General features: G+C 42.2%; 1 protein-coding gene across 23 annotated transcripts in view; it reads left to right on the forward strand.

Moving 5' to 3' along the window:
• Positions 1-23,365, forward strand: part of MAP4K4 (mitogen-activated protein kinase kinase kinase kinase 4) — a 165,579-nt gene that overhangs the window by 102,840 nt on the left and 39,374 nt on the right. For all 23 annotated transcript variants that reach the window (XM_074158829.1, XM_074158770.1, XM_074158812.1 and 20 more), the window contains exons 4-12: positions 3,490-3,615; positions 4,423-4,533; positions 7,404-7,494; positions 9,001-9,131; positions 11,266-11,320; positions 13,711-13,789; positions 15,780-15,955; positions 16,597-16,669; positions 17,139-17,349. In XM_074158829.1, coding sequence (XP_074014930.1) covers positions 3,490-3,615; positions 4,423-4,533; positions 7,404-7,494; positions 9,001-9,131; positions 11,266-11,320; positions 13,711-13,789; positions 15,780-15,955; positions 16,597-16,669; positions 17,139-17,349 — 1,053 coding nt within the window. The remainder of the gene's footprint in view (positions 1-3,489; positions 3,616-4,422; positions 4,534-7,403; positions 7,495-9,000; positions 9,132-11,265; positions 11,321-13,710; positions 13,790-15,779; positions 15,956-16,596; positions 16,670-17,138; positions 17,350-23,365) is intronic.

The raw sequence follows: 23,365 nt of genomic DNA on the forward strand, positions 1-23,365 counted from the left end.
TGCTGAGAGGTAACATGCCTGGTTTTATTTTTAATGTGCTAATTCAAATGGTTAGAAATTATCTTAGCGTACATAGGTGGATTTCTGTGCGGGCGTCGTATGCAGTTTTTAATCTTACAGGCAAGTCATTTTGATAAAACAGCATTGCAGTTAGAAATCCCTAGAGATGCTGACATGTCCATTTAATCTCTGAAGGGAAATGCATGGAAGGGGAGAGGAAAGCCGCTCCAAGCTTGATTTAACCACGTGAGTCTTGCAAAAGTATAGCTTACTGCAAAAATTACTGGTAATCAGACATGCTGTCACAAACAGACAGTGAATGTATAAGTATAAAACACTTAAACCAGCCCCATCACAGGCCAGACAAAGAAGGTTTCAATGGGAGTTTGTATCCATAGATAATGGCTTAAAGTGGTAATTGATGCCAGCTGCATAAAATCACTAGGAAGGGCTCACCAGCTGCCTCTCTCCTCCAAGAAAAAAGGATGTACTTTTGTATTCCTTCATGAGAATGACAGTCTCTCGCCTCAGTCGGTTTTAATTTTCCCCTTTTGTGATCTCGGTGCCTCTGCAAATGGTGGGACTGTTAGTGGTGGTGCTGCAGCGTGTGTGTTGTCAGGAGGAGATGAGGGACCTTCCGTCCAAATCCCAGGACAGCCACCGAAACACCTCCCTTTGCACGGGAGGATCTCTGCTGCAGGCTCCCCTCCCTGCCTTGCATGTGTCCGTACGGAGACCTGTGCGGAAATGGTCTTATCCGGTGAGATTTTTGGGTGGGATTCATCTCGCCCTGATGCGAGACATCTGCAAGATTGGTGTCTGGATCTTGGCTAATGACCTCATCCTCCTTTTGTAGTTAGTGGGGAGAAGTAAACACCGGTAGGGCACACATTGTTTGGCCTCTTTCGGATGTCCACATTGGGATGAAATCAACTTTACCCTGGAAAAAAAGTGTTCCTGAATCTGGAACAGAACAATTTTGGTCTGGCCACATTTTTTTTAAAATTTTTTTTTTAAAAATTATTATTATTATCTTACACCAACTGCTGTACCGCAGTGGTACTGCAGCCTTCTCCATGCTGATTAATCCTCATGATAGTTCCTGTCGCCACAAAGTCTTCAGGGCTCAGTGCCCAGGGTGTTATCGATCCACACTAAGTAAGTGGAGTCCTCCACAGCCTGGCAAGAATTACTGAATCCATTTATTTTTGTAGTCTGGAATTTGGACTGGATGGAACTGTAGGTGAGAGGCTATTTGTGTTGTGGACAAATGCGCAGTGGCGGCTGAAATAGTTTAGGACCATTATTAGCCTTAGTTAAGGGAGGTGCTTGGGGTTGCTGCAGGCCCTTGAGCAGGTGCTTTGACACAGCCACAAGGAAGAACTGAAAGAGCATTAACTGCCTGCAGCCTGCTGGGTCTGTGGGCACCTTTTTTGTTGGTTTTTGATCTCTGTTTTTTTGGCGTTTTTGTGGGGTTTTTTTTTTTTTTTTTGGTGGTGGTGTTTTATTTATTTATTTATTTTACTTTTCAGAAATAGATCCCGTCTAAGCATTGTCATGTTGGCCATTGTTACAATAGATAAACATGAACAGCCTTTAGGACATCCTGCCCATTGTATTGTAAAAGCCCTTGTGCTCATGTGCTGAGGGTAGGAAATAATTTTTGTATAAAAAGTCAGTACAAAATAGCTGACTAATCCAATTATACATACTAACCTATCAGCGATTAAGTCTCAAACTATTACATTTAAGAAAGCTCCTAAGTTGCCTAAATTCAAAGTTCAATGTGGTAGTTTCTAGTATAAGCATGTATTCTTTTTCTTTTTTTTTTTTTTTTTTTTTTGCATATGGTCTAAAAAAATCACACAACAGCAAGGACAACCAAAGCAGCTGAGGAAGCACTGAGTTAGCTTTTGGCTCAAAAAGCTGTTCTGATAACGCTTTCTCCCAGGACTGCTGTTCACTGGGAACTTTGATTTACAAGATTATTTTACTATTTTGTTCGGTGTTCCAGAAATACAAAGTATTTTACTTTAAAGGTGCATCATGAGAAGATTTAAGAATAGTTTATCCCTGGTGCATATTGGGAATTCTCTCATAATAATTTCCGAGTAAGCACTGCATCCCACTGTTAGTGCATTTGAAATAATTGTTTGCTTTGTAGCACAGGGTGGTTTCTTTCGCTAAAGGCATGCGTGCCGGTGTGTGTAAATAGTTAACATGTACTTAGTATTAACATCTGCATACGTCGCGGATAGGATATTTGATTGCTCGCGTGATACAAATTGCAAGGAAGTTTAAGGCTTAAAATTTTCTTGTGTAATCAGCTTTGACATTACAGGATAATCAAAATACGTGCTACCGTTGCCATCAGCCAGCCACCCTAGGGAACAGAGGGTTCGGTTTCTTCCTGGAATCAATTTAAGGTAGACAATTTCCCCCCAGATATCTGAGGCTAGAAAATTGCGGAGCAAATAAAGATTGTGCCTAAAGGGCTAAACCAGCTGCTTTTTTCATTTGTTGCCTTGAGAGGTGCTAGGTGAGGGCTCCCACTCCTCCGGTATGGTAAGAAAGAGCTGGGGGTGGGATGGTGTCTGCTCCTCCTTCTGTATCTGCTGGCTGCCTGCTCAGACGTCACCTCAAAGCTCGCGTGGATCCTTTTGTGCGTCGCGTCCCACCGTCACATCAAAAGCGAATTGTGGGTGGTTTTAAGGAGTTGTTGCATAGTGTCAGCCATTTCAGCTCTTCGAAGGGATGACCTCCCTTCACCTGAGCTGCTCTCTGCTTGGCACCTCGCTCAGGCCGGGGGAAATCCTTCCTCTGCCTTTGTGTCTAGCATCCTGTTTACTGCCCAGGCTCCTGACACTCTCTTCCTGATGCACTTGCTCTTCCTCCACGAAGGCAGATGGTGGAGGAGGAAGAAACTTGTGCACGAGGCGAACGCCTTGTCCTTGCAGTGAAGGGGAATTCCTGGTCTCCACCTCTGCTTTCCTGTACCAGCCCCGTGCTGGCACCAAGGTGGGACTGTGAGCCGCTGCCTGGCATTTAAATAGAACTGGTTGCAATTTTCAAAACTAAAGGAAAAAAATAATGAGGAAGATGGAAATAATACTTCTGTATCACAAATTCACAGATTTTTCCGGTTTTCTAGTTCTCTGGGTTATGTAGAATAAAAGCCTGCTAGCTATGTATTTGCTTGAGGTATTACAAACACAGGGTTTTTAAACAGATCCTGTCCTGCTCCATCATTGGATGAAGTCCAGTCATCCTCCGTTTGCTTTTTTGCACTACTGAAAACTTGGGAAAGTAAGGATCTGGTTTACACAATCTCAATAAACAGGATTTTGATGGCATGAAAGTAGGATGTCTTTACTGAGCGTGACGCTGGTATAAATTGAACTTTTAAAAAATCTACTTGTGTGAAAGAGGAGAGGAAATAAATGATGCACTTGATGTAGTAAACATATGGTTTTTGGTTTTTTCCCAAAGGATGAAGAAGAAGAAATCAAACTGGAGATTAATATGCTAAAGAAATATTCTCATCATAGAAATATTGCAACTTATTATGGTGCTTTCATTAAGAAAAGTCCTCCAGGACATGACGACCAACTGTGGGTAAGCAGATATTTCTCAAACATGTTCATAAGTCTTTCCTTTTTGGATACAGTTTGAGGCTGACAGAAATACCACATTATGGAAAGACAAACTAATAGAATTTGGTGCTTGCCTGAACAGATAGATAAGTGAATCACGTAGGCTCATTGCGCATCCTTAAGAGGATGGCTGAACCAAGATTTGCTGTTAGCAATGGATTTGCTCTTTAAGTAACATTTTTTTCCCCCCATTTCCCAGATGGATAGTAACATGTTTCATGGGAACAAGGCAGATGAGCTGAGCAGTAAGAATGTGTGGCTGAAAAAAGAAAGCTGCATTTGAGAATTGTACCCATTACATTTCTCATCCCACCTCATCTACACCCTCTAGAGGATTGAAGTTTGGATTTGAAATGGCAGAGTACAGACATCAGTGCATGTTCTTTCATAAATAAATGGGAGTTAAAAGAATAAAATTTGTTGCAATGATGTGATCAATTTGATTCCTTCAGCATTGGATGTGCTCTTACTCCTGTTGCTGCTAATGCATTTTGCATAGCTGAGCAAATCCAGATTCCCAGCATTAAATTACAGTGATTAAATCAGTCCTTGAAAATGTGGTAACTAATGTGAGACATATTCCATATATGTCTGACACACATTGGAGACATTTGGTTTGAATCCATTTTCCAGGCGGAGATGTAAAAGAAATTATATTCTCTGCTTCACGAGGGTTTCCCAAATCAATGCTGCAACCTGATTATTTTGCTTCGCTAGACAGCTGGGAACTGTGTTTAATGTTGGTTGTATGCTGATATCTGTTTTTCAGCTTGTTATGGAGTTTTGTGGAGCAGGCTCTATCACAGACCTTGTGAAGAACACAAAAGGGAATACTCTGAAAGAAGACTGGATAGCATATATCTCCAGAGAGATTCTCCGGGTAAGGAAAATAGTCCTCTCCACTTGAAAACACAGAAACAGTCTTATAGAGATGTAGCCTAGCTTGAGGTTCTGCAAGAAGCTGATCAATCCCGTTAGCCATGTCATCACTTGGACAGTGCGTCGGAGCAAATAGATGTCTGCTTCACATCATTTAACTCGGTGTGAATTGTACTGTATTGTAACAGCAGCCTTGCAGAAAACAGCAATTTTTAGTCATGAGAAGCCAGCAGAAGAGGCAGTGACCTTACCTATTGTAGAAGTTGTGAAACAGGGTCCCTAAGACACTGTTTTTGCAAAGCCTGAGGTTCTAACAGTGTCATAACACGATGGGGTGTAGAATGGGCTTTTCCGAATGTGCTTGCAGCTGTCTTTCTCTGTGCCTAATCAAGTCTGTGGGGGAAGGGAGTTGTTGGCTCAGGCCGGCAGTCAGGACTCCTGTGCTGTGATGTACTTGCATACTGTATATATTCCTGCAGCCCGTCTAGAGCAAGCAGCTACGTCCTATGTGGCTGTGCGCTGTGGGGTGCGAGCAGACGGCGCCGCAAAAGTTTCGCAGGAAGAAGGATGCCACTTACCAGTTTTTTTGTAAAACTGAAGCTTTAACTAAATACTCTTCAGATTTAATTTCCAGTTGGTACAGTTTAAGTGCTTTTTGAATTGGCATTTGTTTGCTGCGCTAAGTAAATCTGGTATGGTTTTCCTTGTGCTTCTTTGTAAAACAAATTGCCTCCTACCCATACCACTACACAGTGTGTTTGTTCAGTTGCCTCATCATAAATGAAGTTCTGAAGGGCTTTATGTTAAAGGAAACCACCACTGGCTCTTGCATAAATCAATGCTGCTGTTGTCTGTGTTACACATTTGCTCTTCTTTGGCGATTTTTAAGATGGTGAGGGAGGGAGATGTAGGATTCTGATCTCTTGCTTTAATTCCTAATGCTAGGAGAGAGTCTGGCTGCTGGCATTTGGGCTGGCACATTTTAAGTTGTTTACAAGGGAGAAGAAAAAAAGTTGAATACCTACTGATGGTTTTATTTCAAACCAAATGGATAGCATGCTTTAATATGAGGGAAGCTAACTTCTGCAGGACTGATCTTATGCTTGATTTGAGAACTGTGTGACCTTGGAGGTATTGCATGCTATGTTGCATTCATCCTAGGTTCTCCTTAGGTAAAGCAGCCATGCTCACTGAGAAGAGGGAAAAGTGATTTACCTCAGAAAAGAGTTAGGTGAAAGCTATTTTCTCATTCCTGTGAGAGATTTGCAAAAGGAGCCTTAATTGCTCGCTAGCAGGAACTGGAATATCTGGAAAAAAGGAATGCTAAACTCACATTGGTATGAGGTATTGCAAAACCTGATTCGACATCAAGTTTGTCAGAGATGGAGGAGAGGGGTTGTGTAACAGAAAGTTGAAATGAGTTGAAGTGCCAAAGATTGGTGCAGGTGGAGACAGAGGCGAGGGTCGACCTAGAGGATCCCTGTATGGCTGGAGTGGTCCAGGGACTGCAGGAGAATGGAGAAGTGCCCCTCTTGTCTCCTCCCAGCCCTTTGCAAACCCTAATGTGTTTTTTCAGTAAGGTTAGATGGTTCTCTGGAGAGAACAGATGATTATCTCTCTGGCTGGTTCGGCGTAGCAGAAGGCTTTAAAAAGTATCCTGTGTGAAGCTGTGGAAAAGCCTTCATTCCTGTGAAAAATAAGACCACGCTTAGCGTTAGCAGCCAGCGAAGGGTCTTGGGGACATCAGCCGCTCACTTGATTTGCTTGTGACATGTGTGGGGAGGAGCTGGGGATGGTGGTTTTTTTGTCACGCTCATTAACTGTTTTAAAAAAAGAACATGGCCCAATGGTTATGTAGGCAAACTGGTAAATGATCATTTAATGAAGAACATGTGTTAGGAAATATTTCTCTACAGCAACCACTACTCTCTTAACCTCTTGCAGCTGTAAAGGTTCTATTTCTTTATTTTTCATAAAACATTAAAAGCCTGTGAGGGCAACACGAACAGGCAAGGCGATCCCACCGGAGACTACAATTTTCCGAGCAGAGAGCTGAGGAGAAACCAAAATACAGGCAGTTGCTAAGAGGGTTGCCTGTTGTTCTCCCAATTACATTAGAGAGTAAAATGCAACATATGTCTTCCTCAGCCCTCCCTCCACATGGCTAACGCTCTGGGGCATGCATCCAGGTGCTGTCTCAACAAAAAGCACCGTATGCCAGGAGGTTTTGTTTCCTTTGGAAAGTATAATGCTCATGCTTTTTTTTTTTTTTCTTTTAGTTCTTTTGCATGTTTTTTTTTTTTTTTTTCCTGAGGAACAATTATCTGGCTTCATATTTATGGAGGCTAGAGAAGAGAACTGCAGCTTTACAGCAGAGCTTTTGTCTGTCATCAGTCGTCCCTCGCCCTCAAATATAGCTGCCAGTCCATCACCCTCCCACCCACTTCTTGGGGGTGCATATATACATGCTGGTGCTGCCTCCTTTCTCTCTTCACTCCTCTCCCCTGGGCTAAATTCTGGGTGACCGTGCGTGTGTGTCAGGTGTCACTGACGTACACTGACACTGATGTCATTTACGATGTCATTGCACGGAGACTGTCTGGGAGCTGAACTTTCTTCACGCGACAGCCGAGAGGTGTTTGCACAGTGCAGATGTTGGGCTGTATTTAGCTGCATGACCAGGGGCCCATGTCTCTGCTCCATTCCCAAAAGCTGTGCAGGGGGTGTGCTGCTACAAGGCTCCCGTGGGTGATGGGACCAAGAGCTCAAGACCCAGTGCTTTAGGCTTTGCAGGGGTCCTGGGTTTGGGTAGTCTGTTGCTAAGCCAAGAATCTAACTCTGAATGTCTTCTTCTTCTTCTCCTTAACGCAGGGATTGGCACATCTTCATGCCCATCATGTGATTCACAGGGATATCAAAGGGCAAAATGTGTTGTTAACAGAGAACGCAGAAGTGAAACTCGGTAAGTAGGCGTGCATGTCCACTTCCTCGTTCATTCAGCCTTTGTTTTCTGATGTTCCCAAACTGATTTTTATCCTCTAAGAGCGCTGTGACATGTTCTGGAGCATGTGCACTCTGTCATTGCTCCTGTGTGAATCAGGCCCTGCACATATTTCCTCTTGCTTTGGGAGGATGGCATGCATTCCATTAGAAGATGTTGGCTTTCATGCTGGAATTGGTGAGGGGACCGTTTTGTGCCCCCCACTGAGCCATGCGTGACTTGGGTTGTTTCTGATTCCCTTTATTCTGGGCTCGGGAAGTGACGGGAGTCACTTCTTTATTTGGCTTTAATTAAAATAGCACCTGCTCTGCAGGTTCTGGACACAAAAATACGGTCTGGATGGCACACTCGAGAGCTGTGGCATCAAGTTCAAAACGTGTTGGCATGCCTGCTGAAAACTGTGCTCATCCCTGGCCTCCTCTTTCACTTCCAAGTGGACAAACTCTTTTTCCTTCTCTCTAATCTGTCTCTTCCAGTTACTGCACACTTTAACCTTCTGTGCTTGTATCATGCTACATTCACCACCTTTTTTCGGTTAAATATAGAGCCATACTGAAGCCCTCCCACCCAGCCCACATCCCTTCTGTTTTGCATTACACCTTCCTGCAGCACGAGGCATGGGAAGATGTCCTGGCTGCTGGAGGAGGAAGCTCTCGGGAGAGCTTTCCTCCTTTTTGTCCAAAGTGGAGCACGGTAGCTCCCAAACCGTTGCTCCCACCGAGCTCGTCTACGCCAGTTTGTCAGTGTCGCTCAGATGATGGATGTGGTGAAGCTGTCACAGCCCTCCTAGAGCAGATGCTGTGGCTGGTATAGAAAGGCACTGTTGTCGTGAGTGGGAGAACTGAAGGGAGGACAACACCCCTGTAATGTAATTGCCCTGTGATGAAACGGGCATCTCTTTTGCAACCAGCATGCGTATGTGCTCAAAGTTGGCACCTCTGGAAGAATCCACATCTTTTGCTCTTTATCGATGCATCTGCTCGGTGTGTTAGAGCAGAGAGCAATTCACTGAGCAACAGATGATTTTTACTGTCCCATTTTAGAGTAGAAAAGGTGGAGAGGTGAAAAGAAGACGTGTTTACGTGCGTGGTTTTCCCCATAGCATGAGAGGTACCGTTGGGGAGCAGCTCCCTCTCTATAGGCTTCAGCAGTTGGGAAGGGAATATCCCTTCCTCAGCCTCCCAGGCAGTGTTTTTGCAGCTGTACGCTCCCTTCTGTACAGGCAGGCCAGTGAGAGGTGCAGGAGAGGTGGTCGTATGCGGTTGTGTCTCTTGACGCTTGTGGCCCAAGCACGTTGCATGTGAACCGCAAGGGCTTGACTGCCTCAGTATTAATCATCATATTTCTCCTCAGCGTGGTCCTCCCACGTGGAACATCCACAGGGTTTTATTTCCAAATCACCTTGCAGAAGTAATCACGGCATTATTTTTCTGCTCTTATTTTATTTTACTTTTTTCCCACCCGCAGTTGATTTCGGTGTGAGCGCTCAGCTGGACAGGACAGTTGGCAGGAGAAACACTTTTATTGGAACTCCATACTGGATGGCTCCAGAAGTTATTGCCTGTGATGAAAATCCAGATGCTACGTATGATTACAGAGTAAGAGAGTCCTGTTCACAGAAAAAAAACCCACCCCAACGTACAAAAACCCTACACTTGCAGTATGAATGTCTGTGAACGATGGCAGTTTTTGAGACTTCTTATGCTTTGTAGGAGTAATACTATTTTGTGTAGGTATATTCTTATTGCAGGAGTACAACGTATGGGTCACTGCCAAATTGTGACCTTTAACAGTTACCATTGCTTGTATTATCATAGCTTCAAGATGTAAGGAGTAGGACTTCAGTGTGCTGTAGGTGCTCAGAGAAGGTGAAAAGAGTTTAACTAGCAACGCTCGTGTTCTCAATTTGTATAATGATTGTACTTTAAATTGTGTTAGACAATGTCCCAGTTATTGTAGTAACCCAGAACAATGCATTTTAGGTGTTGCCTTAAATAGAACCACCGTCTAGAGAGCCAGTGAAATACAGAACAAGCTCTTTAAATTGTTCCTATTCCTGATTTCAATATACATATATATGTTGATAAAAATTTTTCCATCGCAACATTTCTCAACAAAGATCACTTTTTGCATAGTTTGCTGCAAATCAAAGATTTAATTATTGCAAAACTGTAATTGGCTTGACGTTATTTGCACTACCCTTAAGAATATTATGTATGCGTATTTAAAGTTAAATTCCTCGATTGAAAGCATCCTGTAATCTTAAAAGTTCTTCTCAGGTTGCTTTAATGAAAGCACAAAGAAAGAAAAAAATGTGAAAATACGCTTTTAAAAAAATCTTTGCTTAGACTAATGCAGTTGTTCTAGCTTTTAACCAAGAAGGGCAACAGATATCAGAAAGCCTGTGATTAAAGCCTTACAATGAATTTTAGAGTTGAATATCAATTATATCAATTTGCTGAGATTGATGGTGGTGTTAAGCTATCACTATGTTTGTGTATGTCTAATTCTATGTAAAAAAAACCAGATTATTTGAATTGGTGGTTTTGTACCTTTTGACTAAGTAAGATTGATCAGATTGATCCTGTTTCTCTTGTTTTAATCGCTTTTTACACCTTGGTAGTCGCTTTTAACATACATCTCGTATCAAAGATAATGCTTTATATCTTTGCAGATGGAGTTATTAGGAAGAAAGGGTGGCTATTAAATGATCTAATAAAGGAGAAAAACTCTCTGCAATATCTGCTAATGCAGTAGTGATGTGAAAAATCATTCCTTCTGGCTCTAAAAACACCTGTTTATTGTTCCTGGTGGGGTCTGTAGGGTTTTCTCCCCTGAAAAATTAATAGTTGAAAGATTTTGTAAGATCACGAGGCAGTGCAGTTTAGCTTAAACGGCTGGATTTTGCCCCTTAAGCTGCAGCAGTCTCTGGAGTTGGTTCCTCGCCAGGACTTTTCCAGCTCTTGCCTGTGTCTGACCCTCCTGGCTCTCGCCCAGGCTCTCCCTGGTCACGGGCGCTGGCCAGAGGTGGCACCTCAGAAGGCTTCCACTGAAGGACTCTTGTTCTATAATGTTTCAAGCAAAGCTGAGGTGATAGGGAAGGAACATTTGCTTTGGCTCCAAGCAACGTGTCCAAAAGAGGCTTTTTGCAAGTTCAGCAGTGACGGCTATTCCCCTGGATAAAACCATTAGTTGACTATTGTGAATAGAAAAAAGTTCAGGACTGGGTGTATTCCACTTATCTGTATTTGTTTGCTTTCTAGTTTAGCCACTGAAAAAGACCTGCCAGTTTTGGGGTTTTTTTTTACCCTGCAGTCTTCCTATCTCCATCCTTTGTTTAGGCGAATGTGTACAGTGTTGTCTGTGAATCTACTATAGGGAAATGTTCAGACCTTTGTAAACAAGGATTAAAAATTCTATTGTTTCATAGACTTAGCTTTGGGGCCAATGTATTTTTCATTGTCCTAATGTGAATATATTTTATGTGTTATTAGGAAGGGTTGTTTGCATACTCTGTATGAATACCTGTGTGCATTTATGTATATATATATATTATATGACAAGTAGGATTTTATGATAGTGTTACCAAAAAAAAAAAAGTATCTTATATTATTTAAATAGCCTTGGTATTTGGTTTCAGTCTCACCTACAGGGCCTCTGTAAATAGTACTGTCTTACTGTCTGAATGGGTAAATCCACCTACTAACATATGGTCTCCCTCTTTTTATGCAGAGTGACCTTTGGTCATGTGGCATTACAGCCATAGAGATGGCAGAAGGAGCTCCCCGTAAGTGATACGTGTGCTTCTCCAGTGGGCTGATTAAGACTGAAATGTATACTTGGGAGATGCTGGTTGTAATCCAAGCCTAGTTTTGAGGTTTCTGAAAGTATCCTCATGTTATTTCTGTTCCCTTTGGTTTTGCCTGCCGTATAAATATAAAATCCCATAAATAGCAATGCTTTTGATAAAGATAGGATTATGTTTAAGGGCTACAGGGCAGACTGCAGTAATTTAATTTCTATAGCAGGAATATTTGGAAGCTAATTGAGTGTCAGACTTCCTTCCTATGGGTAGTATATTGTGTTTTGGAGTTGTGTCCCAATTTGTGTATTGCCTGGCCTGAGATGCTGAAACCTCAGCTGGGGAGAGGGGCAGTAGGGCCTCAAGAAAACCGACCTGAATGGAAAAAGCATCTGTAGCAATTGTTTCTGTGTTGGCTTTCGGTCCGCCTGGGTAATGCTAACATTGCTTCTCCTTTTGTTTCCACTCATCAATGAGTGGCGTTGATCTTCCTTAGCAGTGAGGTGACTTAAACTGTAAATCCATCTTCAACACAAAGTATTGAACCTAATGTTCCCTGCTTGAGATTACTTATCAGTTGACATGGGTATTTTTGAGAAACCTGGATACCAAAACCACACAACTTTTCATAGCTTATTTTCCCCTCACATAGTTATTCTTTCTGAATATCAGAGCAGATGTGTGTGAGGAGAACAGAAGGATTTAAAAAGAAAAGAATTTAGGCATGATGTTTTGGCTTTTAATGGTAATTTTTATGAAAGTCCATATTAAACTAGCAAAGATGCTTAGTCTCACACCCAACAGCCTAAAAAATAACAGCCTAAGGTACTTAAGAGTGAGTTAATTAAATTTTTTAAACACATAAACAACCCCCACACCACAGCCCAGCTTGAGGCCTCTGGTTTTGAAATAATCATGTTGAAATAAAGTACTGATATTTTCCTAGCTAAAATATGGTCATTTCATTATAGGCACTACCTGATTTGTGTTTGTTGTTGTTGTTAACGTAAAATTTATAAATCAAATCACAACGTTCTTGTTTTGATTCATGTTTTGGGAGGTCTGATGGTTTGGTTGTTTTTTTGTTTTGTTTTTTTTTTTTTCCTTCTTAATTGCACATTTGCATGCATGCCCGTGTGAGAGCTGCTCCCAGGACACCTCAGCCAGTGCTGTATTAACAGCATTTGAGCTACCACTTGACCTCCTTTTTGCCATACCTTTTTGTTCAGTGCATTGAGTTGCCTGGATGGCTTTCAATTAAAAGCTGTGTCTGTGTATTTTGTAAGCCTGCAATTGGGCAATAATATTTTTTCATTTCCAAACCAAAGCGGAGCTTGGCCTCTCTTTGTGTAAAAGCACAGGATGGGCACTTGAGAAGTAAGCAAAGATCCAGTGTAAATGCTGAACAGCTCTTGCCTTGGTCTGTCCTCTGGCATGTGGGTTCTGCCTCTGCCTCCAGTTGCAGCTGAAGAGTCCATCTCTAAGCTTGGTGGTCTGATGGGATCCAAGCGGCTTCTCTGCCAAGGTTGTGGCCCCTTATTTCTGAATCCAGAATCCTCTTCACATCAGTCTGTTTCTCCTGAATTTCTGCTGTGTGGAAAACATTACTTCTTCCTGCAGTGATCATTCAGGCTGAGTCTGATAGTGCAAGAGGAACATGGTAAAAACAGAGGATTTGCTTCTAGTGACCTTTCTTGGGCAGCCTCTCTCCCTGCTCCCTCGTTTCCCTGCATTGGCTCTGCCGTGGTGCTTTCCTATGGAATAACGGGAAAGGCTGCCCGGCAGAGATCCCAGACTCTCACTGAGTGTCCATTGAAACCAACAGGACTTTCTTTGACAAGAGTCATGGGTTTGCATTTCAGTTCTGCAAGGAATCCTTTTTTTGATACAGACCCTACCATGCTTCAAAACTGTCAGGCCTCGGAGTAGAGAAAATCTCCACATCTGGAGAGGAAAAATGAGGCATCCTCCAAAATAGGAGAGAAGGGCAGGTGGAAGGGTGCTTGTATGAAACAGTAACTGTGTCATTCTTCCCTTCTGCCATCATCATCTCCCAATATTTTACTGACTGGAACATACGTTAGATGATTTGAGGCTGGAGGGGGGCCATGCACAGATGTTCCCATCATGGTTAATTCTGAAGGTTAATCCGTGCCTCGATCTCTTTCTTTTTTTTGGGGTCACCCTTGGCACATCGAGCTGTGGAATTGTTGTCATTTCAGGCTAATGCCATTTAGCTGTGTTGCTGTCTGCATCTGCTGCATGTGGGGTCAGGATGGTGGGAATGGTTGTGGAAGCTGAAGCCGTGGTATTGCCAAAGAGCAATGAAGCCAACATCTGTAAGCTTCTGTTCAGTTTTGTTTTCTTTCCTTCAGCGCTTTGTGACATGCATCCCATGAGGGCACTCTTTCTGATACCCAGGAACCCACCCCCACGGTTAAAATCCAAGAAATGGTATGTATTAGTTATATCTTTTGTTTGTAGCCCTTTTATAGTAGCATGATGTTTTGTTGTGTCTCATTGCGTGCTCTTTTGTTATCGCTTCCACAGAACTGTAAAGCAATTTAAGTTAGCAAAAATCACTCAATTGTTATCTTCTGTGCCACTGAATCAAAGCATGAAATAAAAAGCGCACATTGTTTATTTAGTTCTGTTTGTCCCAGAGAAATTTCATCTCGAATTGTGTGAAAACGAAAACCAAACTTCTTTTCTTGACAGAGCAGCATCTGTACTAAGGTGACAAATGGGTCCATATTTTAAAAAATAAACTCCCGCAGCACTCTTAATATGCAGTATGTTTTCTCAAATGTATCATAACACAGAAACAGAACAGTACTATAGTGTTCTAGTTGCTAAGTTGAAAGGAGCTATTAAAACTAATGAAGGCTTTTACTATAATTATTGTAAACGATTGGAATTGAGTGTGCGCTTCTTGCCAGCTGAGAAGAATCCATTAGTATCGGAGGATTTCCTCCCAGTTACTGGTTACAACTGGCACATACGAAACAAAAATACTCCCTAGGAAGACGTTTCATATAGATTGAATGTGATCGTAGGATGCTGTGATCCTGTCAAAATAATGAAGTGATTTGACTGCCTATTCAGTATCAACACAATATAAACTTGGCTTGCTTGCTGGGCTTTGTCTTTGCCTGGATTGACTTATTTATACACTTGTACTGTCAAGGCATCCCTCTCCCTCTCTCATACTTGCTTTCTGCATAAGTTAAAGGAATAGAGATGCATACACAGTATTTGCATAAGCTTTTCATGAACATTTTTATTTAGAATAATAACACTTAAGGCGTGAGGAATAAAAAAAAAGCCAGCAAAGTTATCTTGAATTCACCCTCTTAGATTACAATAGGAAAGTGAAGCGATGGATGGAAACCGATGTTGTTTTTGCACTTGACCATGTAGTGGAGGTATTTGCTGCCCAAGCACAGGAGCAGGTTGAGAACACCTAGCAACCAAAAAGTGACTCTGGCCAAAGGCAGTGCTGCTGTGACTCAACTGTTTGGATGGTGTGCTCGGTGGCAGGTTATGAGAAAATAAGCCAAGTGATGAAAACCACAGTTTTCAATATTTCCGTTATTGACATTTTGCAAGGCAGCTTGTTTGGTGACTTCCACCTGGAGAGGTCGTCTTTCAAGAGTTCAAATGAAGTGCAAATTTAAGAAGGTGGTGCTCCACCTTAGCTAACTTTCATACCCTGTCACTTTATGTGATGTGCAGGAGGAGCTCAGTTCAGTTCATGGCCTTAAATTGCGGTGGTGAGAATCTGCCCCCAAGTGCCTGTGTTGAACAGACAACACTGTTCAACTCCATCTATTGTTCTAGGGGGATTTTTGTGTATGTGTGTGCCTCTTCACGTAAAAAATAAAATAATCTTAAATTCTTGCAGACCTATCTCAGTGAGCCCAGGTGCGTACTAAAGCAGCGCAGTGCTGCTCATGTCAGGGGAATGTTGGCCACAGTTCTTGCGGCTTTCGGTACGGCTCTTCAGAAGCAGACGTGCCCTTAGATAGCATGGGCAGGTGGAGACACACCAGAACTGCCCTGCCTGTGCTCCAAGCAAGCTGGATGCTACCCAGCTCTGGTCCAGAAGTAGCAGAGCTGGGTTTGCTTGATTTGCCTTCACTAATAGATCCTGCCTTTCGGGGCAATTATGCCTGTGAAAGAGGGCACATTGACTGTGAGGCTGTGCCTGAGCACTGCAGGTATGTTGGTATCGCCCTGTGTTCCTCCAGCCCAGTGATCAGCTGGAGCCCACTCAGCTCTGTTTTGGAGGCACACTTGTAGACAGCACTTGTACCATCCTCGGGGACGTGATGCTCTTTGAGGAAAGGAATTAGGCTTTGAGGAAGAAGAGAAAAAATGTTTGAGCCAAGTTTTACCTGTAATCTTGTTTTGTTTTGGTTTTTTTCCCTTCTTGCTTTCTCAGGTCAAAAAAGTTTTTCAGCTTTATAGAAGGTTGTTTAGTGAAGAATTACATGCAGCGACCTTCTACAGAGCAACTCTTGAAACATCCCTTTATACGTGACCAACCAAATGAAAGGCAAGTCCGAATCCAGCTTAAGGACCATATAGACAGGACCAGGAAGAAGAGAGGAGAGAAAGGTATGCGGCTTCTAAAAATCAAGTATCACAGCTTGTTAAAAATACATATTTTTGTCCAGCTTTGCATTCTAAATCCCCACCCTTAGGAAAGCTCTAAACAACCCAAACCCTTGAAAGGTTCTTTTGAATTCATATTTTGACTATCAGCAGGCTTTTGGGTCTTATTCTGTCCTCTACAGAGAAAGTATCTGGGCCACTGCCTCTTCCATACAAGCATTAAACAGTATTTAGGAGGATATTGGCATATATGCCTTTCCCTTTTTTGGTCCGCGGTATGTTCATTTCTGGAACGGTGCCATAAATCAGGCCTGCAGGAAACGACCCATCACAAAAGCTATGAAGCAAATGTCTTGGGCAGCCTGTTCTCTTTATTCAGGTGGTGCCGAGGTTCTCCAGGTGTCTTGTCTTACATATAAAACCTGGTGGTGTTCAGGGAATTTGCTGAACGTCTGCTGCAAAGCACTGTAACACTTTACAAATGTGGGAAGGCAGACTTGTATATGTGGAATGAGTTCTAGCATCTGTGATAGATCTTCTCACTGAAGGGGATAGGAACCGGTTCACTGAGATGCTACTGCAACTCCCCACTGTCCTAAAATTAAAGGTAAGCACTATCTAAGCCTTTGTTTCTTTCCCATTAGATGAGACAGAGTATGAATATAGTGGAAGTGAGGAAGAAGAGGAGGAAGTGCCTGAACAAGAAGGAGAGCCAAGGTAATAATTACTTTTGGGAGGGCTCTGGAAGGTCCATGCCAAATAAGTCTGAAGGCCTGTGACTATAAATCAGGAGCAGGCTAAATTTCTGTCTCTTATTAAGTGCACGCACAAGCCACACAAACCACCCAAAGGGTTTGAATACCTATTCTGTGACTGCTAAAGGTCTTAAAGCTCCCCCTCATATGGCTTAAAGCCAGCGAGCTCTGGATGGAGGGAGATTTATGGCAAATATGATTGGTCAGGGGTTCCACAATGCCAAAGTTGGTCCTTATTTTGTTTGGCCTCATTTCACGCCTTCCACTGAGAGCATGTATTTGACATGCATCCAGTGTCTTCGCTCTGAAAGAAATGAGATTAAAATTTAACATTATGCTATATTTTATTAATGTTGCCCTGCTTTGGAGAAGGTATTTAATGGCCCGTCAGGCTTTATTGTACGGGAGGCTTTAACTTCCTCTTGTTGCAGTTCCATTGTCAATGTGCCTGGAGAATCAACCCTCCGACGTGATTTCCTGAGACTGCAGCAGGAAAACAAGGAACGGTCCGAGGCCCTTCGGAGGCAGCAGCTGCTGCAGGAGCAGCAGCTCCGGGAGCAGGAGGAGTACAAGAGGCAGCTGCTGGCAGAGAGGCAGAAGCGCATCGAGCAGCAGAAGGAGCAAAGGAGGCGGCTAGAAGAGGTAGAGACAGGAGGCCGAAGCTCGGGGTGCAAAAAAAGCCCCTTTTCCACTTGTGTTTCCCATTCCCACGCCCATTTGAAGAGTTCCCTTTAGCCCTAGTATATCTGAGGAAAGAAAACAACATGTTCAAATCCACTGGCAAACACAGAGCAAAGCACTTAAATCCATGTCTGGCTACTTACGAGCTGTCTTCCAAAGCATTTGAATATCCAGCAGCTCCTATGGTAGCAACAGGAGCCAAAGCTGGGTTGTTTGAAGGTATCTGGGGGGAGGCCATGTCTTGGTCTCTGTTCCAAAGAAGAGGCAACATGTCTAGACTTTAGATAGCTGTAGAGAAGGGGAGACATTAATTATTCCCAGATGGATTTTTTTTTTTTAACGTGGGCAGTGCCTCAAGATTACTTTTTTGGGGGCCATGACATGCTTCAAATTTCCCTTCAAAGCTTTCTGAAACATCTGTGTTTGGCATTCCTTCATGGCAGGTAGAAGCCTATTTTTTTATTTATTACTCTGTCATGCATAGCAGCATGATGACTAAAAGCCACCTAGATTTATAAATATGATTTATAAATCAGTGTTAAAATTATAATTCTGCAAAAATTACAATATGTAAATTGTACCTTTATGATATGGTAAGTATGCAATTTGCATACACTACCTGGAGATAAAAGAAAATGAATGTGTATGTACGATATTGTTCTGCCATACTTTTCACCTCCTTAAGAGCTCATGTGCTTTTATATATATGTAGATGGAATATGCAGTGTGAGCTTCAGAGGTGGGAGGATTTCAAAACAGTTCTTCAGGCCAGAGCTGGGTATGACACAGAGCTGAAGTGAAACCAATTCTCTGGCTCCTCAGGAAGTGCAGGGTCAAATTCCAGTTGTCCTTAAATGACCTCTTGCTGGAGTCACTGTTTCAACTGTTCATTTAGCAATGATGGAAAAACTACACCCCGTCTGGTTTTCCAAAGCCTGGTAATGTTTAACGAGGATGCAACCAGGACCAAATGTTGATTTGCATCCCGTGACGTGTTTACATAACAAATAATACAAAATTTCAAATAGCTTTCCAGGTCACATTATGCTCCTTATCCCTCTTTTTCAATGTGCGAGTGAGCTTAGTGCTGCTATAAGGAGGGATTGGTAGCAAAGACTCAGCCACACAGGAGGAGGGACAAGGGGGAGGCATATAAACTCCATTTCTCTTCTGTTTCTTCCCCACCCTTCCAGAATCGCCAAGATAAACATAGCTCTTCCAACTGTTTTTAGACTCTGGCTCTGTAGCGATTTTTCAGGGGGAGGAGATAATGAAAAGAGGCTAGGAAAAAAAGAGGATGGGACAATAGGAAAATAGAATATTTTATTGATATTGTCAAAGGTGGGGAAAAGTTGAGTTATTGCTTAGCCTTTAAAATTTTGCTTAGTATGGGAATCAATTAGTACTTTTAAATGCCTCTTTAATCTCCAAGGTTCTGCAGGCGGTACTTTTTTGGCGAGGAAGGGGGTTACAATTAAATTATCTAGGTCATTTAACTTTAGTAATCAGTGCAGCTCTTTAAATCTGGAATGTCTTTTTAAAATAAAGGAGATGCTGCTACTTGTAGTGGAAACAAAGCAACTCACCTCTTTGCTGCATAAGAGTTGAACCTTTTGGGGACATTGCAGAAATCGCAATTTAATGAGCAATTAAAAAGAAAAGACATTTACCTGAAAGTTATGTTTAATCAGTCCTGATTTTTAAAATACAAAACAGAACTGACAACTTCAGCAACCACAAGACGGCATGTAATGTAAGTTGCTGTATTACTGAGTAAGGTTACTCAGTAAACTCAGTTTATAAAAGGAAAGCCTTTAACTTTTATTGAGTCTATAACCTTAGCCTGGTTCCCGTAGAGACATAAATGTGAATGATGAGCTATAAAGGCTTCCTTTTGCAGGTGATGGGGCAGGCATATTGTTCTTAAAGTGAATTAAAAAAAAAGACTCACATTGAGCTGTCAGAAAAATCCACTTTGTTCGTTGGATCTTGTGGAAAAATGTATGATCCCAAGTGATTTTAAACAAAACAACAGCCAAAACAAGCTCTTTAAGATGGGGGAAGGGCAGTAGACACATATTTAGATAAACATCAGTGTTGTGACACAACTGAAGGCCAAAATATTGAAATGTTGTCACTTTGTCCTTAACTCACCCCCCCTGTTTTGATGAAGCCATTAAACAATGAAGAGCTTAGTAATGTGAGTTAAGATTAGACTCGGGCATTGAATCTCTGGGCTTCCTTTACTTTGTTGATATTTTTACCAAGCCTTACTTTCTTGTAATTTTTGCTTGTGTAGGGTAATCGTGTGCTTGGATATACCTGTTTAACTTTGGGAAGAATTTTATGCATTAGATAATCTCCTTGGACAAGTTGCTTATACTTCCCCCCTTTTCTCCGCACCCCCCCAGCTTCCTAAATTAAAATTGAGGGCTTGTTCTTACAATGCTGGCACAGAGCCTAGACAGTTTTGACCGAGACTGCAACAGGAACGGTGTTTAGGACATCTGCCAAAAACTGTAATTCTCAGCAGCATTAGAAAAAAAGATTACTTTATAAAAGGCATATAGGTGACTTCTAAAACTCATTGTTGCAGGAACCTTATAATCTGTGCAGCAGGAACATTATAATCTGTGCATTTCTTAGAAGGTGGAAACGATGCGTGATCAAAGTGCAGAAAATTGCTTGAAACGTTTTGGGAAGGGAATTGCTTGTCCTCCCCTTCGCCCCCTCCCTTTAAAAAAATCATATAAAGATTAATTGCATAAATATCAGCTGTATGTCATATAAATGTTTAGATGGTTAAAACAAGAAGTCTGAGCTCTTCTAGGCAATTCTAACATGGGTCTATGTTTCTGTTCAGCAACATGGAGACACCAGTGCTCAGTGTGACGGGTATGGAAAGGCATTTGAATTCGTACTTTGCAAAACTGAGTCTGGTTTGGGAAATTCAGAATTAGCCATGGTGGAATCCCATTCTGTGTGGACCTCCACAGTTCACATTAAATGATGTCTCTGTCTCTGATACGAGTACCTAAGATAGATGTTTTTGAAGTGGTGGGTTATAGCTCCATTGGCAAGTAGTACGGTCCAGCAGAAGCAGATTTGTGGAGCACAGTAATTAAAGTGCTGAGGACCCAAAGACTTCACTCCATCTGTTTGAAGACAGGAGGAGTTCCTTTGGATTAGCTGAGGTCTAGACTGCATGCCTGCTTGTGGTTGGAGTGCATCTGCCTTTTTAATTTCATCCAAAAGGAGTGGCTGGAACTCCAAGACATCTTCAAAATATGAAACAAAACCTCGTAAGTGGAGACGATTGGATGATTCACTTCAAAAGAGCACTCCTGATCTGAAACAAGACGCTAATGTAGGTGTACCTGCAGGCAATTTTGCCAGGGTTTTGTTTCTTTTGCGGAGGGGGAGATTATTCATATCTACTTAATTTGAATTGCTTGCAGTTTGGGTTGGTACTGAGTAAGAAGTTCTGCTTTCTCTCTAGTGTGGGCAAAGCAGAGGTCTGTTTATTAATCTTTCCAATCCTCTTCCTAAGCTGATACCAGGCTACCTAATTCTTGGTGAAATAAATCATTAATACATGTGTTTGTCAACCTTCATCTGAATATAAGACTGAGTAATAATATTTTATGAATATAAAATTAGAGGGTCTATACTTATCTTCAGCGATTCACTGTATGAAAGAGGTCCTGAATTCGTTGGTATACACCAACTGCATGTGTAGTTGCAATGCCCCCTCCTGGTAAATCATGCTCTACTGCATGGTCTTCTGATTTGGAGATCTCGGGTAGCGTTATCATAGAATCATAGAATCATAGAATGGTTAGAGTTGGAAGGGACCTTAAAGATCATCGAGTTCCAGCCCCCCTGCCATGGGCAGGGACACCTCCCACTAGACCAGGTTGCTCAAAGCCCCATCCAGCCTGGTCTTAAACACTTCCAGGGATGAGGCATCCACAGCTTCCCTGGGCAATCTGTTCCAGTGCCTCACCACCCTCACAGTAAAGAATTTCCTCCTAATATCTAATCTAAATCTCCCCTCTTCCAATTTAAAACCATTACACCTTGTCCTGTCAATTGTCCTCTCATAATGAGATCATCATTAGTGCACCCTAAACCTGGATAAGGATCCAAAGTATTAACACTGTATTTTCTGTACCTTTTTTTTTTTTTTTTACTGTTGGCTTAGTACATGCTGGTTTTGTGAAATGCAGTAATTTGAGGCTGCATGGGTTATGTCAAAATTCTGTTTTGGCATCTCTGAAATTTCTTTAAAGAGTTCCTGCCCTTACCTTCTGGTTAACAGTTAGCTCCCTGAAAATACGTTTTTCATCTCACATGTACAAGAAAGTTGGTAATACCATATCCAACTAAAGAAGATCTGGATATTCATCCATAATTTGAGTGAGTCCAGATCTATAGCTGCTCTCTATTGGGCAACAGTGTTTTACCTCAGGTGTTTTTTGTAGTGCATGATAAGAATTATAATATCTAACAATCGCCCTTACTGAATTCGGAAGCCCAAGTTTTATATACAGAACTGACACTGGTTTTAACAAATGGTTTTCCCTGTCCCTCTCCCCTCCTTTGGGCAAGGCTGGGCAACTTGGTGACCAGGGTTTTGGTGTGTCCTCGTGGAAGAGTTGCTAGAGGCAGTCAGGAAGGTGACCTTGTGCCAGCAGATAGATGCTGGAAGTCTACTAAAGGCTGCTTCTGAAGCCAGCTTGGGTCAACAACAGCTTCCCACCGACCTGCTTTGCTATGGCTTTGACAAGATGTAGACTAGAACCCAGGAGATGCTTGTCACTGTAGGTTTCCTTTCCCTGGGCTTGTTAAAAGTAAATTCCACTTTGTTAGTGGCCAGTAGTTCAATGCTCAGGTTTCAAAGGCCACGTGCAGAGGAGGTGAAACTTTACTCTTACTGCCAGGGTTGGGAATAAGTGGATCATTCTGGGTGCTTGTGTGAGCTCCAGCAGTGCCAGGTGCCTCCCTTCCCACCCGGCTGGCGAGGGGTTGAGGCGGTGTCTGACGGAAAGGTGGAAGCGATGCCGAGAAACCCCATCTCTCTGTGTACTTTGGCACGTAGACAATAGCACATTTGTGCTTTGGAGACTTGACTTAAACCCAGACTGGTGGCAGAGAATCCTTCTTTTTCTTTTGCTGGGTAATAAACACCTACTGTCCATCCTGAGCTAGCAAACGGACTCAAGATTTGCTTAAAAATCTCAACTTTTAACAGCTATTGTTGTTTATTTCATGAAATTAGCTCTCCTAGTCAATTTGTAACTTATTTTTCTCATATTAAGTTCAGTTATTTATAAATATTGCTGACTACTTCTCCATTGATTTAAGAAGCGATGAATTTGTTTCATCCAAAAGGCCTAAGCTCTGCCCATCTTCTTTGTAGTGAGAATAATGCCACCCCGAGATCTGCAATATATCCACTTAACAACGTCAACACAATATTGTTAGACAGACGGGCTTCATACATTTAAGAAGTGTTTGCATTGATAAATGTGCGTATTAACCAGTCAGCAGCGTGCTGTCTTTCTCATCCTCAGGGCAACAGAATTATTGTACTTCACATCTTAGTTTTCTTAAACAAAGAGCCTGTCAGACTTGATTAGCCAAGAGGCACCTGAATATATTGACTTAAATGTAGAAATTGTTTGACACAGATGCGTATACTCAGAAATAAAAGTGCCTACTTAATCCTTTTACAGTGCTTAAAAAATGAAGGAGGGGAAGCAGTGAAACCTATGAAATGCACCGCGTGCCGTAGCTGCCTTGCAGCACTTTTGCTATTTTTATATCTACGTTCATTGAAGAGAGCTTGCTTAAGCAAGAGAGAAAAGGCTGGTAGATGCATTTAGTTAGGAGAGGAGATGCCAGAGTAAGGAAGCTGTGTTTCTGAAAAGATACAGAAAATGTGGGGGGAAAAAAGAGCTTATGTCTTGTGGCA

This window comes from Numenius arquata, chromosome 1 (assembly GCF_964106895.1).
Source record: "Numenius arquata chromosome 1, bNumArq3.hap1.1, whole genome shotgun sequence".
Taxonomy (NCBI): Eukaryota; Metazoa; Chordata; class Aves; order Charadriiformes; family Scolopacidae; genus Numenius; species Numenius arquata.